Here is a 17,156-nt window from a genome sequence, read left to right on the forward strand (position 1 = left end):
ATTTTACTGTGCAGGAGATTCTCTCAGGGGTGGAAGGTGTTAAGTTTACAGTGCAATTTTTACAGGATTTAACAGATGTGAAGAGGCACCTACTAGTTCCTACCTTCTGAAAAAAATGCAAAGCAGCATCGGCTATATTTTTGTACTCACATTCTTAAATTATTTCCTTTGTAAAGGAGAAGGGGAAAAAGATCTTTCAGCATCAGCAAGCTATTTAATCAGCTCAACTGTTCATAGAGTGGCAATCTTTTAAAGTTTGATTTAAACAGTTTTCATTGAGAACATGTGAAGAGCTATTTCCAACAATTTTTAGTCCATGGAACATGTTAAAGCTTTCGAATTTTATAATTAACATTTGCCCTTGAAGCTGTTAGTGTCAAAATCTCCTCCTTTACGTTTTAGTGGCTAAGTGTAACCAATGATCATGTTTTGGGAAGTGGTGTTTTTCTTTTCAACAGGAGTATGCTATTAAGAAAATGTTACTCTAGATCTAATAAAGTGATAATGAGGACTATAAAGCAGCTATGTAATCAAATTTCATCATTTATACCTTTTTCAGTGAAGGTGATGTTGTGAGTTTACATCTGTTGCAGTTAGCATTTGGTGACAGAAAACGCTTGGCATCAGGACAAGTCATGTATGAGGTGAGACCTGCATGTATGTGGAAAGATGAAAATAGTAATTTTCTCTAAGTGAGTATCAGTTAAGATGACAGTGGTAATATTTACCATCAAAATGCAGAGATGACAGAAAAATCTCTTGCTGAGTTTTCTTGGGCACAGCTTTTGTCCATACTTTTTGAAAACAAGTAATACAGTTTTATACTGCCATGTTGTGTCTTCCAACTAGATTGATCTGCAAAAAGCCCGTATAAATTCTATTCCTGAAGAGGAAGAAGCTTTTACACATAAAGTTATTCTTAATTTAAACACCAAATTAATGGTACGTGGGAAGAGAAGATAGGGCTTTGAATAGCTTCGTTTAACCAAACTGCAGACTTGAATAAGCTTCTGTCTGTCTCTCTTTTTTAAAATACAGTCACATATATTTTTGTTCTTTTCAGATCTTCAGGTTTATATTCTTGTTTTTCTTTTGAGCTGTGTCAGCTGGACTTCAAATGAAATGTACCTAGAGTGTCTCCTAAGTGTCTCTAGAGTGTCTACTTAGTAGCTGTAAAGATAACTCTTTCTACTTTTTAGCTGGATTACTTATGAAATTTACTCTTAAAGCCAGCGAAATACATAAATTCAGTAAACATTGGTATGATTTGGTCAAAAGAGTATACATAAATTTCTAGAACTGGCTCCAAAGGTGTTGTGTTTAAAATGTAGATGAGGTATCATTATATTTCAGATATCTAACAGATATAGGATGCATCTATATAATGTATAATTCTGTTCAGTAGTGTGCTTGAAGACTTTTCCAAAGTCTTTTTGAGGGGAAAATAATCCTAATTCCGAGCAAGTCTTTCCTCCTTTTTGATACTTTCTCTTGCATATTCTTAATAAGTGTGGAATGAAATAGAGGTGATTCTTGTATTGTGATCCTCTGTTTTTATAGGGACTCTGCTTATTGATTTTTTTGAATGAGATTAAATTTTTACCTTTTTCCTTATATATAGGAAAGCTCCTTCCTCATTTGTAAGTGTTGCTTTTGAATAGATAAAAGTTAGATGTTTGGAAGAATTTGTGTTTCTTTTAAATGCACTATCATGGTGACAAAGTAGAAGTATCTTCAAGTGATTCAGCGTTTTCCAAATATGGATGTAATCTCTTTATCTTTGTTGATGTGTGGTGTTTTTATGACATAAATATACAGTGTGCTAGAGGAAGAGAGTACCCTGTTGTGTTTTTTTTTTAATCTTAAAAGGACTTTCATTGCTGTTCACTGCTGCATCTCTTGTAGGACTCTAAGCATGTTGACAGGTTGATAGGAGGAAGATTCTTTAATCTTTCTCCAGTTTCACTTTCTTGAACTTCTGCTTTGTTTTATCCTCTTTTAAAAGTTATTTGTAGATACATTCTTAGCAGTGGCAAAGACAATACCTTGTACTGTGTGCTTCTTTGGAAAAAAAGTACTTGTCTATATGCATTTTTCTCATGTCTACTTTGCTCTGTCTCAACACTTTACTGTTAAAATGTGGGACCTTTAACTCTTTGGCAATTCTTTGTCTTGGTCATCTTATTTTCCTGAACAAGATGTGACGAGTGTCAGTTTTTTCCTTCAGATGACTGGAATGTTTCATCAGCCTTTAAAATATAGGTCTACTAGAAATTCCAGTTGACACTCTTTTAAAAAACCATCCAAAATGGTTAAATAATGTTATTGTGTTTGTGACCTGAGAAAACTGTGGTGTAGTTAATGTAATAGTTTAAACCCTCTGCAGACAATACAATCAGTAATGGATTCACAGACTTGTAAGAGGTGTCAGGCACCAGTCTCTGGATTTGAGATATTTTACTCCCGTGCTGTTTCTGCTTCCCTGTGATGAATGAAGCAGGAACGAATCTTAAAGGCAGTTGAAGAGACAACTAAATGAGTGGACCCTCTGGGAAAAAAAGACAGGTTCTTCAGCTAGCTTCTGGATGAGCCACTTACATATGTACCTTCATACCAAGATCTGATAACACCTACTGCCCGAAAAATCCCACAAAAAAAACCCCAAGCCAAAACACAAAAACAACTCCCAAACCCCCGCCAAAACCCCAAAAGATGTGTTAGGACAGGATGTGTGCTTTCCAGTGGACACTTTTGGTCTCGGAATACTTCCTTGCACTCACGAGTTGGTTAGTTCTACATGGCTGGCTGGCTGTATGGCTGGCTGAGTCAAGTTTCTTGTCTGTCTTCAGTGGAAGGAAATTTAAGAGTTGTTCTCATTTGCCAGGCCAAATTTGAGTAGACAAGGAGGACTCTATTGTTGACTCTTGTTCATTGAATAGAGTTTGTAGGAGCTTGAAGGAGTTACCTGCTACAGCAGTGCTTTGCTTTACAGGAATCAGACTTCAGGCTATGAAAGAGTGCATCTTTGACTTTGTATCGTGGTAAAAAGTCATGAATAGGACTTCTGGAACATGTAGCACTGCGTTTTTAAAATGTGTGTCAAACTTGTGTCTCCATTGCCTTCAAGGCTGGTTCAAGTCTGCTCAAGTAATTAAACATAAAGGCATGTTTAAGTTATACTTTCAAAGATTTTTTTTTTTTTTTTCATACTATCTCATCGGTTGCTAAATCTAGTGCATTGAGTCATGGTCATGGAGCACATCTTTACCTTTGTCCTACACAATGTTTGTGGATGGACAGAGCATACAGTCTCTACTTTCAGAGCAGAGTCTGACCAGTGCATCTCATTTGAAAAGTGTCTTCATATTTTGCTAGTTGATAAAGTAATTACTTAACATATTCCCTACACTGGAGTTCTTTAACGTCAGTTTGCTTGCCTCGATGTGTAAAATTTAAAATACACTGCTTTGCTTTAGAAGTACTTTTCTTTTTAGTAAAGAAAGACTTAATTTTTTTCAATTTTTTTTTAGACAGCTGTGATATTTAGTTGTAGCGCTTCCTACAACTGTTAAGAGAAAGCTTGTCTTTTCTCAAATTAGATGAATTAGATGTATCCTGTGAGATCATACGAGAATGTGTTGTGTCATGCCAGTTCATTTTGGAAATTTAGGAAACTTGGGTAGAATATGATGTGATAAATTTTTTGATTGGTTTTTGTTGGTGGTGGTTTTGTTTGGTGTTTTTTATTTTTAATTGTAGAGCTGCTGTTTGTTCACAGTACGCACGTTCGTGTGTTGTATGGTAGACAGTTTGAACAAATGCTGTATTTGGAGAAGGACAGTATTTCAGTTAATGCTTACTTAGAAAATGGTGGTATCAGAGGTTGAACACAATCCTGTCAGGGTTTCTGTATCTCTTAAAGTAGTTTGCTTACTTTGTATAAGCTATAATATACATGTTGTATTAGACATATACATTATTTCATATTTAGGTATATTTATGTTTTTTATCTCAAAATGACCTTTTCTCTTTTCTCTTATTTTTTCCCCAGGGTTTGGAATACTGTGATGAAAGGTACAGTTTAGATCTCACGAGTGGAGTCTTTCCCCTGAGAGGGCAGACCAGCAATACCAAATTACTCAGCTGTCAGACTGTAGAAAAATTTCGCAACCATGTTGACAGAGAGGATAGCATTAATGAAGGTTTGTTCTGATGTCCACGTTTGGTTATTCTAACATAAATGGGTGTAGAATCTAAGCAATGAATGGATGCTGTTCTCTATCCGCAGTCTGAAAGTCTTAAATATCTGTATAGACTAGCTTGTTGGGCAGCCTTGAAAAGAAAAATTGGGTGCTTAAGTTATATGGGACTTCTTTAAAGGAAAAAAATAGTTTTTATTTTATACTTTATGACATGGTGGGATCATTTGTATAATGGTTATCAGTTGTTTTATTCTTCCACCTGTTGTCTTTGAAAAATAAGATCATTTTCTCCATTGCTTAGGAATGTTACCTAAATCTTTTTTTTCTGTGTCCAAACCTATGTCTGCATCCAGTTGGCAACTAGTCACAAGTAGTGTTCCCCAGGGCTCAGTGTTGGGGCCAGTTCTCTTTAATACCTTTATCACTGATCTGGATGAAGAGATTGAATGCATCCTCAGTAAGCTTGCAGGCGATGCCACATTGAGTGGGAGCGTTGGTCCACTTGGGTAGAAGGGCTCTGCAGAGGGATCTGGGCAGGCTGAATCGTTGGGCTGAGGCCAATTGTATGAGATTCAACAAGGCTAAGTGCTAGGTTCTGCATTTGGGTTACAGCAACACCGTGCAATGCTACAGGCTTGGGGAAGAGTGGCAGGGAAGCTGCCTGGCGGAAAAGGACCTGGGGCCATTGGTCAGGAGCCAGCTGAATATGAACCAGCAGTGTGCCCAGGTGGCCAAGAAGGCATCCTGGGTTGTGTGAGAAATAGTGTGGCCAGCAGGAGTAGGGAAGTGATTGTCCCCCTGTACTCGGCCTTGGTGAGGCCAGATCTCAAATATGGTGTTCTGTTTTGGGCCCCTCACTACAAGAAAGACATTGAAGTGCTGGAGCATGTCCAAAGAAGAGCAGCGAAGCTGGTTATCAAGCACTGGAACAGGCTGCCCAGGGAAGTGGTTGAGTCACCATTCCTGGAGGTATTTAAAAGACCTGTAGATCTGATGCTTAGGGATTTAGTTAAGTGGTGGACTTGGCAGTGTTAGATTTATGGTTGAGGTTGATGATCTTAAGGGTGTTTTCTAACCTAAATGATTCTCTGATCTGCCTTTCCATTTTTTCCTCTCTAAATCTAATGTTCCTACATCTACAAGTTCTTAAGGCAATAGCTTTCCATGCCCTTATACTTAGTCAAAACTTCTTTCTGATATGACAAAGACGATACTTGCATGATCTTTCTGGGCTATTTCTGTTTATTATCTTTTGATTTAGCCCTGAAGTGGCAACTTCCATCTCTTTAGTGATGCCATCCTCTATCAACAGTGTGTTAAAATCTAATAGAAACACTTCTGGGTTTTCTTCGCTTGTGTCATGTTTCTGAGAAGAGTGCCTTCTAAGAACTTGTTTAAACCAAACACCCCCACTCCCCACCCCCCAGAAAAAAAACCAAAACAAAACAGCAGTGAAAAAAATCCTTTCTGTCTCCTTCTTATGAAGTGTGAGCCATGGAGAAATACTTCATATTTTTCTGATGAATTCTTATTAGCTTTTATTCAGAATCTGTTAAGTTTTAGGCACACATGAGCTTCTGTTGGATGTGGACTGAGGCTAGCAATGGAATTGTCTTCTGAATTATGAAAATAATTGGTATCTTCAAAGGCAGTTTCAGCAGCTAACAAAATGTAAATGGCACAGAAGATCACAATGAAAGATAGCAAAGTGTGTGAGGATCTCTAAACAATAATAATGAATTCAGCAGAGAAACATTTTGCCAAACAGTTGTTGTCTTCCTTACTGTATTAGGGAAAATGATAGAACACATACTTTGCTTACATCTAGAGAATACATTCTCCCCAGAGAAGACATACTCCAGTTCTCTCAATAAGTGGAATGGTCTAACATTGTGAATGTTTTATGTTAAAAACTTTAATCTAATTTCCTGTTTGTTTGATTTGATTTTGTGTGATAATTAAGTTCTTTCATTCTGAATATGCTGGAAAGGAGCTATTCTTAAAACCTGTCATTGGATCAAATCTGGAAATTAATAATGCCAGCTGAGTGATACAAGTGTTTATGATAAATACATGTATGCATTCTATTATAAAAGTGTGTGTTCCTAGCATTTTTTTTTTTTTGCTAAACTGTTAATCTAGCTAAATGTCTTGTTCAACTCTAAATGTATGGAAAACTTAATTAGCTAATAAATGTGTATTTTATTTGGCTTAGAACTGATAAAATTTGAAGAGGTAAAAGGGGCAGTATGACTGAAACCTATCACAGAAATGTTTACTATTCTGTGTTTTGTTTTTAATTCTTCTTAGTAAGTGTTATGTTTCATGAGTGATAGAACAAAATTAAGCCAAAATAGGAAGTGGTGTTTTAAAAAATCAAATATATATTTTCTACAAATAAGAAACAATGTCTTATCTTTTACAGTAGTATCTCCTGACACCAGTGTATCGATCTTCAGTTGGCAAGTGAATACATACGGTCAGGGAAAACCATCTACTTATTTGGGTGTATTTGACATTAATCGCTGGTATCATGCTCAAATGCCAGATTCACTAAGGTAGATTTTTATTAAGTTGTTTTCAATATCCCTACAAATAATTCATTTGAATGTTGATGTTTAGCTTATGCTCTTGTTTTCTTTAAGACCAGAAGAATTCCTTCATGATTGTCCCTATTTTGCATTGTGGTCACTGGATACTGTAATAAGCATGACTTCTCCAAATGTCATTTTGGATATAATGGTACATGAGCGGAGTCTAAGTCGAGGAGTTCCTCCTTCTTATCCACCACCTGAACAGTTTTTTAACCCAAGCACCTATAATTTTGGTAGGTATTTCACTGCTTTTAATAGTGATAAGCTTAAATTGAGGTCAAGTGCCATTTACTGGTTCTCCTGTTCATTGTTTGTCACTCAGAACTCAAACCAAAACAAAAAACTGCAACCCCCCCCCAGCGCAACTCTGATTACATTATACTAACAGGATACTTAATATTGTGAAATGTATCTAACAGTCTGCTGGGCTTTAGGGTTTGGTGCTTTTGTAATGTAGCCCATGAGGTTATAAAATGAAATTACTTTGAACTGAAACTCAAAGCACAGCACTAGATAGTGCTTGATAGCACTAGAGATAAAATTTCTACACTCAATGATTATTTTTTAAAAAAAGTTTGTAAGTGATCTGATGAAGAAAATGGGTACTTAGTTGTATCTTTCCAGATACTGCTATTTAAAAAATGTAAACTGGTTATACAGAACTGTGAGAGTATGGAAAGTTGTCAGATGTTCATTGTTTCTGCAGATGGTACATGCTTGCTGAACTCTGGAGTTGTTCATATGACTTGCACCGGCTTCCAGAAGGAGGTGATCTTTCACTGTATCTTTCTTGTGAATGTCAAGAGATGTACATTTTCTAAGTTTTCTCTTGCACTGTTTTTAGTGTCAGGAGACAATTTTGCACTCATCCTTCTTATCCACACGCATAATTGCAATTGTATCCTGCCAGTTTTATGCAAGTGCTAGTGTTTTTAAGTCCACTCTTGGGACTGTGAAATTACAGTTGTCTACTGTTGAAGCAAGATCAGGGATTTGATGTCCAGAAAGGAATACCACATTGTTCTAGGAGCAAGAACAAAAATGTTGTGGAAGTCAGGGAAGCTATCACTTCTTTATTACCCATCAGTTGAGCTGCCTGCATAGTCTTGAGGTAGGATTTTGGTCCCTGATTAACTTGAAGAAGAGTACAGAATGGAGAAAATGAAAAATTATTTAACTGTTTAAGAAGAAATGATTTTTTTTTTCTCCAGACTTGGCCAGATCATAACTTCCAAGCCACTGCACAGATTGTGACAAATAATTTTGAATTAAGTTTCAGCTTACTAAATATTGGCAACAATATCAGCTTCTGCACAAGCAAGCATAGAAAGACTCTTCCAAAGTGTGATTTAAATTTGTGTGTTGGTTTTAGCTTATAAAGAATGTATTTTGTGTCAATGTTCAGGAAAAAAGAAAGGCCTATGTACTGACAGGGAGGCTAGAAAATACTTAATTAAGCATTACAAGTGCTGATATTTTGTTTTACAGGCTTTTTTAAAATAAACTGTAACTGTTTGGCTGCTGTCTTTAAGACTCTGCATAAGAATGCTTACTCAGATTGCTAACCTAAAGAATATTACTGATGAAACCTTTCTGACAGTTTAAGTGAACATTTATATTGTTTCTCGTAGTGGTTATCCAGAACCTTAGTGATTGAATTATAATGCTGTCTTAATCTGTAGTTTTTGATTGATTTTTCAGACCTTGAATTTTTTGAAAAAATCTGGTCCTTCAATAAGTGGAGCCATTCATGATAGCTACAATAGGTGTCTTGTAGCTGGCTTGCTGTCTCCAAGACTGGTTGATGTCCAGCCATCGAGTTTGAGTCAGGTGAGTGCATATCAGAGAATCAAGGGGGAAATACATCTATCTTATCTGACAGGGCTGTAGAGGCTACAAGACGTGATAATCTGATTTTCTTTTTATTTGCGAATTGCATTGAAATACAGATGTTGACTTTAGTTAACCAAAGTAATAATACTCTTAGATGCACATGACTGAGTTTGGGAACAGGCCTAATAGATCTATCTTTAGAGACCCATCTATTAATTCTGTGCCACAGATACACACAAGGAAGCATTAAGTCAGTGCTGGTCATGTGCAACATAAAGTATCTTTTCCTCAGAACAGCCTTCGCCCTTTGAGTTTCTCAGACCATTAGGTTCCGTGCATTTGCTGACAGTGGGGGCGTCTCACTCAGGTGTGAGCTATTGCAGACATCAACTTGCTGCACCATACGTGATCCTTTACTTCCAAGGAAGTGGGCTGTGCTAAACAATTACTGTTGTCAGCTCTACCTGACAATTTCATCACCACTTTCCCTCATTTTCCCTTCATCAGGAGGCTTTTCTACATCATCTCAAAGCAGATCTTCACCTCTGTAGCCTTTGCCTTGTGCTACAGTAGGCCAGTTTCCTCCTTTTAAACTGCCCTTTTGTTGCTGCAACACTTTAATCACCTTTATCTCATGACACCCACTATCTTCTATCTGCTTTATCCCGGCATAGTGAACTCACCTCCCTCTTTCATAGGTTTTCCATGTGCAATGTACCAGCTTTTCTCTCTCATCTGAAGAGTTTCATGAAAGATGGAGCCTCAGTGATGAACAGCCCGTCTTCACCAAGGCAGTATCTAAGCTAAATCTAAGCTAAATTCCTGCTTGTATCAGGAACAGTGTGGCCAGCAGGAGTAGGGAAGTGATCCTGCCCCTGTAGTAGGCACTGGTGAGGCCAGTTCAGTTTTAGGCCCCTGGGTACAAGAAGGACACTGAGGTGCTGGAGCACATCCAGAGAAGGGTAACAAAGCTGTTGAAGGGTCCGGAGAACAAGTCTTATGAGGAGTGTCTGGGAACTGGGATTGTTTAGTCTGGAGAAGAGGAGGCCGAGGGGAGACCTTATTGCTCTTTACAACTACCTGACAGGAGGTTGTAGGGAGGCAGGTGTTGGTCTCCTCTCCCAGGTAACTAGTGATAGGATGAGAGGAAATGGCCTCAAGTTGTGTCAGGGGAGGTTTAAATTGGACATTGGGAAAAATTTATTTACTGAAACAGTGGTCAGGCATTAGAACAGGCTGCCCAGGGAGGTGGTGGTGTCGCTATCCTTGGAGGTGTTAAAAAAAACGTGTAGATATGGCTGTTCAAGACATGGTTTAGTGGTGTTGGGTTGATGGTTGGACTTTGTGATCTTGGAGGTATTTTCCAACAGTAATGATTCTATGATAAATTGACTAGTCCTTATACAGTGGAGCAATTAGTAGGAAATGGAAAGCAGTCTTTCCACTGCCCTCATCTTCTTACGTACTGGATTATTCACCAGATTTGTGGAAGTGCATGTGGGCAAATAACACTTGGCAGAGTGTAGCAGCTAAATGTCTTTCCAAGTTGACCTAGGCCATAGACTGTTTACTGTAGACTCTTACATTCAAATTAGGTGTTCTGATGTCAGCTTCAATTTGGAAATAACTTGTGAAATAAATTTTGTAATAACATTTACTGAATTGTGACTTTATTATTCAGAGACTTGTTATGCATTTGAGCAGGGATTTTTTTTTTTTTTATATTACTACAACAAATTTCAGAATTACAGTCAAGAAGCTTGGTTGGGAGTTTTGTTTGCCACTGTGAATACTATTTGTTGTGTTTCCTTCTCTGAAACCAGTTTTCAGGAAAAGATGGAAATATCACACGTGTATTCAAATGTGTAGAAATTGCTTTGAATGTAATGGTTTTAACTAGAAGGAAAGATACTTTTGAATATGTTTTAAAAAATAAAAGGAAGAAAAAAGTAAAATTTCATGAAGGATCATTTCACTTGAAAGAAGTATCAGAACATTAGCTGAAATAAACTACTACTTAATATCACGTCTGCGCATAGTTATTATCATCCTAAAGAAATATCACTGCATTATAATACAGTATTTGAACAGCCTAAAATTTAAACCTGTCAGAATTTAAAAGCTTCACTACTTTTCTGCCATTTTAGAAAATGGTAACTTAATGTTTTGGGTGTCAGAACTGCTTTGTTTCTTCATAGTCTAGAGAGCTGCTTCACCTTAGCTTCAGTGTTCCCATGCAGACATTGCATAGTTGTATTTTTTCTGTGCCCTTCATGCATTCATGATGGTAAACATATATGCACAAAATGCATAATGAGTATTGGCAGTGGAGATTGCTGAAAATAGTTAATTGGAAGTCAGTAAGTTAGGACTATAATGCAGAGGCATGCAAATAAAGATTAGAACTAGCCTTCAGTAAGTTGAAATGTTGGAGGAAAAGTTCATGTGTTTCTCAGACCAACGAGAAGTCCAGCCTGTGGCTACAATTAAGGAAAATAAGGTGGACTTAGTTGCATGTATACTAATTGACTTTGTGATGTCTGAATTAGTAGACAGTTAGAAATAAACATTTACTGTTGGTGGTTCAGATCTTGAAAGTATGTAAGATTCCCATAGTATTTTGTCTGTCATGTTTAGGAGGAGCAGTTAGAAGCGATACTGTCAGCTGCTGTCCAGACAGGGTCTTTAGAACTTCTGACTGGATGCATTAAACATTGGACGTGTGAAGGTAATGCTTCTTCCATTGTTTTTCTATTCTCTATTTTGTAGTTTGAAATGGTTGATACATTCCTTGTTTGTTTTCTCTTGTATAGAGCAGCCAAGTTCTGCTGCTAATTTACGGTTTGTACTTGAGTGGACATGGAACAAGGTGATCAACACAAAAGATGAATTTGACCAAAGATGTGAGTACTAGCGTAGTCATTGTGCAACCAGAAAATCATGCTTCCTGGTTGAGCTTATTGGGTGCTCTGCTGGTACATGAACTCGCACGCGGTTCATTAAGTGTCCTGTGAAACTCTGAAATTGCTCTGCAGGCTAATGATCTCCTATTTATTCTTGAGCAGGTGTTCCGCTGTTTGATGGCTCCTGCAACTTCCTTGACCCACAGACATTGCAGTCTCTTCAGCACTGCCAGTTGCTTTTGAGCAACCTCAACACTGTCTTAAACTGTTTTCTAAGAGAAGCCCAAGAGCTTACTGGAAAAGGTTTGTGACAGTATGGCTAAATCTTGGGTATGTTTTGTTAGGACTTGGAAAATTGCTTGGGTTGTAATTGTGGAAACACGAGCTGCTGTTGTTTTGGATGACTGGAAGAGAGTCAGCTTTAGGTGGGAGAAGGGGCTTAAATCTGAGAGGTTGGCACTAGCACTGCATGCGCAGTGAGGGCAGGGAAATGGTTTGTTGTGGGGTCCGTGCAAGTGGGTAGGGGAGGCCACATTCAGCAGGAAGCCCTGTAAGTGACTGGGTTGGAATGACCGCAGCTGAATGTGGTAATGCTGAAAACTGTTCTTTTCAGTTCTTAGCTAGCTATTTATAACTGCAGGCAAATATTGTATTGCAAATTGCTTAAAAATATCAAGGAAGCATAGGTGAGCCACTTGTAAGTTACTTGAGTTTCTGTAGCTTTTTAGACGATGGATTTGTCTTGGGATATTGCGGAAAATAAAAAGGCTATCCCTTTGCTATAGTAAAAATCTCTGCTATGTGAGAAAAAAAGGTCTTACAAGTGTATTTAATAGTTCAGGCTTTAATATTTTTTTTTTTTTGTAACCTTTAGTGAATCTGGTTCTTTGCAGAGGTTGCTTTTTGTTGTGGTGGTGATGGTGGGCTTTTTCTTCACATAAGCAATTGATAGTGAGTGCAAAAGGCGAAGACAAAGATTTCTGCCCTGACATTTTGGTCCTTTCTATTAAGTCTGATGAAGAAATGAAAGGAAGTGCGTAACACACATGATCTTATGCTTTTTTTCAGGTTTTGCCGACTTGACCAATAAGCAGGTGGTAACGAGCCTCATTTCTTTGTACGCCCAAGTGGTCATCTGGTTCTGTCAGTCCGGTCTCCTTCCAGAGGATTTAGGTAAGCATAAACTCTGAGATGTTTGTAAGAGGGACGCTCTCCAGTAAGTGATTGCTCTGGACACGTGCTTAGCCGTGCTTTGGTAGATGTTTCATCAAGAACAAGTCGTGTTGTTTCAGGGGTGGCGATTGCTGAAGGTCTCTTGGTGAAATGGAGATTGTCCTGGTTTTTCAATTACCTAGTGTAGAATAATGCAAGCAGTTCCTTTCCTGGATGTTTCTTAGCAATAGCCATAAGTTTTTGCCTTCAACGACTTGGTTGTGTCCACAGTTTGAAGCACTTGGGATTTTAAACACAATACTATTAAACAACAAATCCTGGAACGCTTGTTTTTAGAGTAAACGCATGATGCGTGTGTTTTGAACTTTTTGCTGGTTGCTTGCGGAAGAAACACCCCTTGGAAATAGTTCTTTATTTGGATGGATTATCAGTTCTATGGCCAGCCTTAATTGTCTTAGAAATGCTCATGTGACATGTTTAAGAACCCATTCCCTTTGAGTGTTGGTTTTTTTTTTTTTATCGTGAACTTCAGCTTACGCTACGTGTTCGGAATGCTACATCAACTGTGGACCTGAAGTGGTACCTGAGACAAGCAGGAATGGAGTCTTTTGTCCCACATGTCTTTTAGCAAAGGCAGCAAGAGGATGGGCTTCTTTCAAAGCTGGAGGCTTGCCTGTGCTTCTTGATGCTTAGCTTGTATGATCTTCTGTCTCTTAGTCAAAACATTTCTTTTAAAAAATCAATATGACTTTTGTAACTTGCTTTTACTTTGTTCCCCTTAGATGTTGCTACGCATTTCTCTAGACCTTTCTACAACTATGCTCTGCTTCAGAGCTACTACACTGGTCATCGACAGAAACTTGAGCGTTTGTCGAGGTAAGACTTAGAGGAAAACTCCAGAACAGTTTGAGTGCCAGTTCAGAAGTGGAAGTGAAGGGCTTTTGTGTCAACAGCTGTATTTGCTATGCTCAAGGCGTTGGCCGGCAATGCTCTTGGCTTCAGTCATGCCTGTGTTCTGTTGAACGCAGAGGTGGCTTTTGTGTGTTAAGATGTTTGTATGTACATCTGCTTAGTGACGTTGGCTGGTATCGTCATTGTTCTGTAGCGTACTTAATTCATTGGCTATTCAGCATAATTTGTTCCTGCTGCAAAAGATCACGTGATTCGGTTAGGATCAGTGGTCTCCAGTTCAGCAAAGCAGGGAGCTCACAGAACAGTTGTTTTGGACAAAAAAGGTGGCATTTTTTGATTTGTTTTGTTTGGTTTTTTTAAAAAAAAGGGTTTTTTTTACTAGTTTTAGATGGTAATACTTGTATTGGCCTAAATTCCCTCCTCACAAGTACATTTGTGTAATTTATTAAGATAGTCAATGTTACATGTTATTGGCACAACTAGCACTCTACTGGTTATGGAATAAAAGTCACTTCCTAACATAATCTCTCTTCGTGGACTACCTTGCAAGAATATAGGTTATATACCTTCAATTAGGTGATAATAGATATTCTTTGCAAAATGTTTTTACATATACATTAACAATAAAAAGAGTGCCAAAGAGATGCTCTCCATCTTTTATTGGATGCAAGGGGGAAGATTGTCAGCAAGGATGAGGAAAGGGCTAAGGTACTTAATACCTTCTTGCTGGAGTGTTTAATAGTCAGACCAGTTATACCCAGGGTGTTCATCCCCCTGAGCTGGAAGTGGGGGACAGAGTGGAATGAAACCCCCACGATGCAGGAAGAAGCAGTTACTGACCTGCTCTGCCACCTGAATACGCATAAGTCTATGGGGCCGCATGGGATCCACCTGAGGGTACTGTGGGGACTGGTGGAGGAGCTTGCCAAGCCACTCTGCATAATCTGTCAGCAGTCATGGTTAACAGGAGAGGTCCCAGATGACTGGAGGCTTGCCAGTGTGATGCGCATCTACAAGAAGGGCTGGAAGGAGGATCTGGGAAACTATAGGCCTTTCAGCCTGACCTTGGTGCCAGGGAAGAGTATGGAGTAGTGATTCTTGAGTGTACTTGCCAGGCATGTGCAAGACAACCAGGGGATCAGGCCCAGCCAGCATGGAGTCATGAAGAACAGGTCCTGCTTGACCGAAATGATCTGCTATGACCAGGTGACCTATCTAGTGGATGATAGAAAGGCTGTGGATGTGATCTACCTGGACTTTAGCAAAGCTTTTGATACTGTCTCTCACAGCATTCTTCTAGAAAATCTGGTGGCTCATAGCTTGGACCTGTGATGGGTTTGAAAACTGGCTGGATGGCCAAGTCGAGAGACTTACGGTGAATGGAGTTAAATCTAGTTGGCAGCCAGTCACAAGCAGTGCTCCGCATGAGCCAGCAGTGTGCCCAGGTGGCCAAGAAGGCCAACAGCATCATGGCTTGCATCAGGACAGGAAGTGATTCTGCCCATGTACTTGGCATTGGTGAGGCCACACCTCAAATACTGTGTTTACTTTTTTGCCTCTGAGTACAAGAAGGATGTTGAGTTGCTGGAGCATGTCAAGAGAAGGGTAGTGAAGCTGGTGAGGGGTCTGGAGAACAAGTCTTATGAGGAGCGGCTGAGGGAACTGGGATTGTTTAGTCTGGAGAAGAAGAGGCCAAGGGGAGAGCTCATTGCTCTCTACAACTACCTGACAGGAGGTTGCATGGAGCCGGGTGTTGGTCTCATCTCCCAGGTTAACTAGTGATAGGATGAGAGGCCTCAAGTTGCAGCAGGGGAGGTTTAGCTTGGATATTAGGAAACATTTCTTTAGTGAAACAGTGGTCAGGCACTGGAACAGGCTGCCCAAGGAAGTGGTGGAGTCACCAGCCCTGAAGGTGTTGAAAGAACACGTAGACATGGCACTTTAGAACATGGTTTAGTGGACATTGTGGTGTTAGTTTGATGGTTGAACTTGATGATTTTGGAGATGTTTTCCAACCTTCCAAGTTCCATGATTCTATGAAAACAAAGTAAAGACCTAAAGAAGCTTAGGCTATGGCACTGTGAACAAGATGCTGCAAGATGAGTCACAGTGGAAGCTGCACCTATTAGGTGTTGATTTTAAAGTTAATCTTACTTAGCTTGCTTCTCAAGTAACTTACAGACAGGCCCATGTGTTGCTTAGAAGCACACAACACCTAGTGTGCTTGTTCTGCTTTATATCATTGGGAAAGTAGAGGCATTGCAGTCAGCAGAAGACTGTGATGGACTTTTGAAGACTCTAATTTTTAAAAGTTCAGCTATCCGTAGTTGTAATGGCACGTGTATGGGAACATAAATGCTGCTTAAGATGATCCTAAACTTCACCTGTGTGCTCAGCTGCCTAAAAATAACTTATTTTTTCAGGAAGAAAAGTGACATGCTGAGAACAAAACCTGAAATGTGTTGGAATACTCCAATTGGAGATGTTAGATTTGTGACACAGAAAAGTCCTGGTGTTTTGATACTGTTAACATTTCCTCTGTTACACGAGAGGAGAGACGTCATTTTTGGCACTTAAAAATCTTTGTCTGCATTTCCTTTGCCCTACAAGTCATACAACAAAGAAACCCTAGCAACTAAAAGGTCATTGCAACTTTCCCTTTAAGAAGAGAGGTTTTAGGATTTCTATTTAGAACTCCTTTAATAATCCAGTAGGAACTAAGGAACACCTTTCACGTGACTGTGAAATATCTTCCATGTGCATTTCAAGTCCTAACGGTGCCTTTGTATGTTTGTTACTGGTTTTGACTCGTGGGAGCTTTTTTTGTTGTTGTTCTGACTGGAGGAAATGTGTTCCACAGAGAGGCTGGAATTAGTGTGTTACTCTGTCCGTATCCTTGCTACCTTCTGTTGCAGAGGAAAATGGGATTCTGACTGCCTGATGATTGATGGAATGGTGTCCCAGCTGGGAGACCAAGTGGAAGAGTTGTGGCAGAGAGATGAAGGAGGAACTGGGAAATATCCGCCTGCTAGTTTACACGTGAGTGCTATGTTCCCTGAAAACAAAGACAACCAAATGCCCCCAAGCCGCACCCAGAAGCCATCGACTCATGAAGGACAGGAGATGTAAAAAACTTTTCCTTTTGCATTTCAGGCACTGCTGGATCTCTATTTGCTCGAAAGCGTTGAAGAAAGCGACAAGCATGCGATTGTATCCTTCCTGGCTGTTTTTATTGCAGCTTCAGTATAGGCACATAAGTGCTCTTAAATGTTTGTCACCTACGTAGTCAATACCATCTTGGAATGTGTGCTTCAAACACAATGCAAGGGAAAACCTGGAGTTTGGAATTAAGTTGTAGATAGAAGCGTTGTTTTCTTTCTTTGTCCTGTGGCGTGGTTATGATCTTTTAAAGTGTTTTGTTGCCAAGTTCTTTCTGATACGGGGAAGCAGGTGTGCTAAGCAGTGTTAAAGCTAAAAGCTTCCCGTACCTTTTCTCAAAATTTAACCCAGGTTTAAATTTTTTTAAAGCAGCCATACCT

General features: G+C 39.1%; 1 protein-coding gene across 5 annotated transcripts in view; it reads left to right on the plus strand.

Annotated features, from left to right (window-relative positions):
* The window catches only part of LOC104478270 (protein ELYS), an 85,345-nt gene that overhangs the window by 12,900 nt on the left and 55,289 nt on the right, over positions 1–17,156 (plus strand). For all 5 annotated transcript variants that reach the window (XM_086745455.1, XM_086745457.1, XM_086745454.1 and 2 more), the window contains 13 exons: positions 560–644; positions 4,052–4,202; positions 6,628–6,760; positions 6,848–7,029; positions 7,503–7,564; positions 8,498–8,626; positions 11,267–11,357; positions 11,443–11,532; positions 11,695–11,835; positions 12,601–12,705; positions 13,488–13,581; positions 16,533–16,656; positions 16,771–16,827. In XM_086745455.1, the coding sequence (XP_086601581.1) occupies positions 560–644; positions 4,052–4,202; positions 6,628–6,760; positions 6,848–7,029; positions 7,503–7,564; positions 8,498–8,626; positions 11,267–11,357; positions 11,443–11,532; positions 11,695–11,835; positions 12,601–12,705; positions 13,488–13,581; positions 16,533–16,656; positions 16,771–16,827 (1,444 nt within the window). The remainder of the gene's footprint in view (positions 1–559; positions 645–4,051; positions 4,203–6,627; positions 6,761–6,847; positions 7,030–7,502; positions 7,565–8,497; positions 8,627–11,266; positions 11,358–11,442; positions 11,533–11,694; positions 11,836–12,600; positions 12,706–13,487; positions 13,582–16,532; positions 16,657–16,770; positions 16,828–17,156) is intronic.

Source organism: Chlamydotis macqueenii, chromosome 3, assembly GCF_036417535.1.
Source record: "Chlamydotis macqueenii isolate bChlMac1 chromosome 3, bChlMac1.mat, whole genome shotgun sequence".
Classification (NCBI taxonomy): domain Eukaryota; kingdom Metazoa; phylum Chordata; class Aves; order Otidiformes; family Otididae; genus Chlamydotis; species Chlamydotis macqueenii.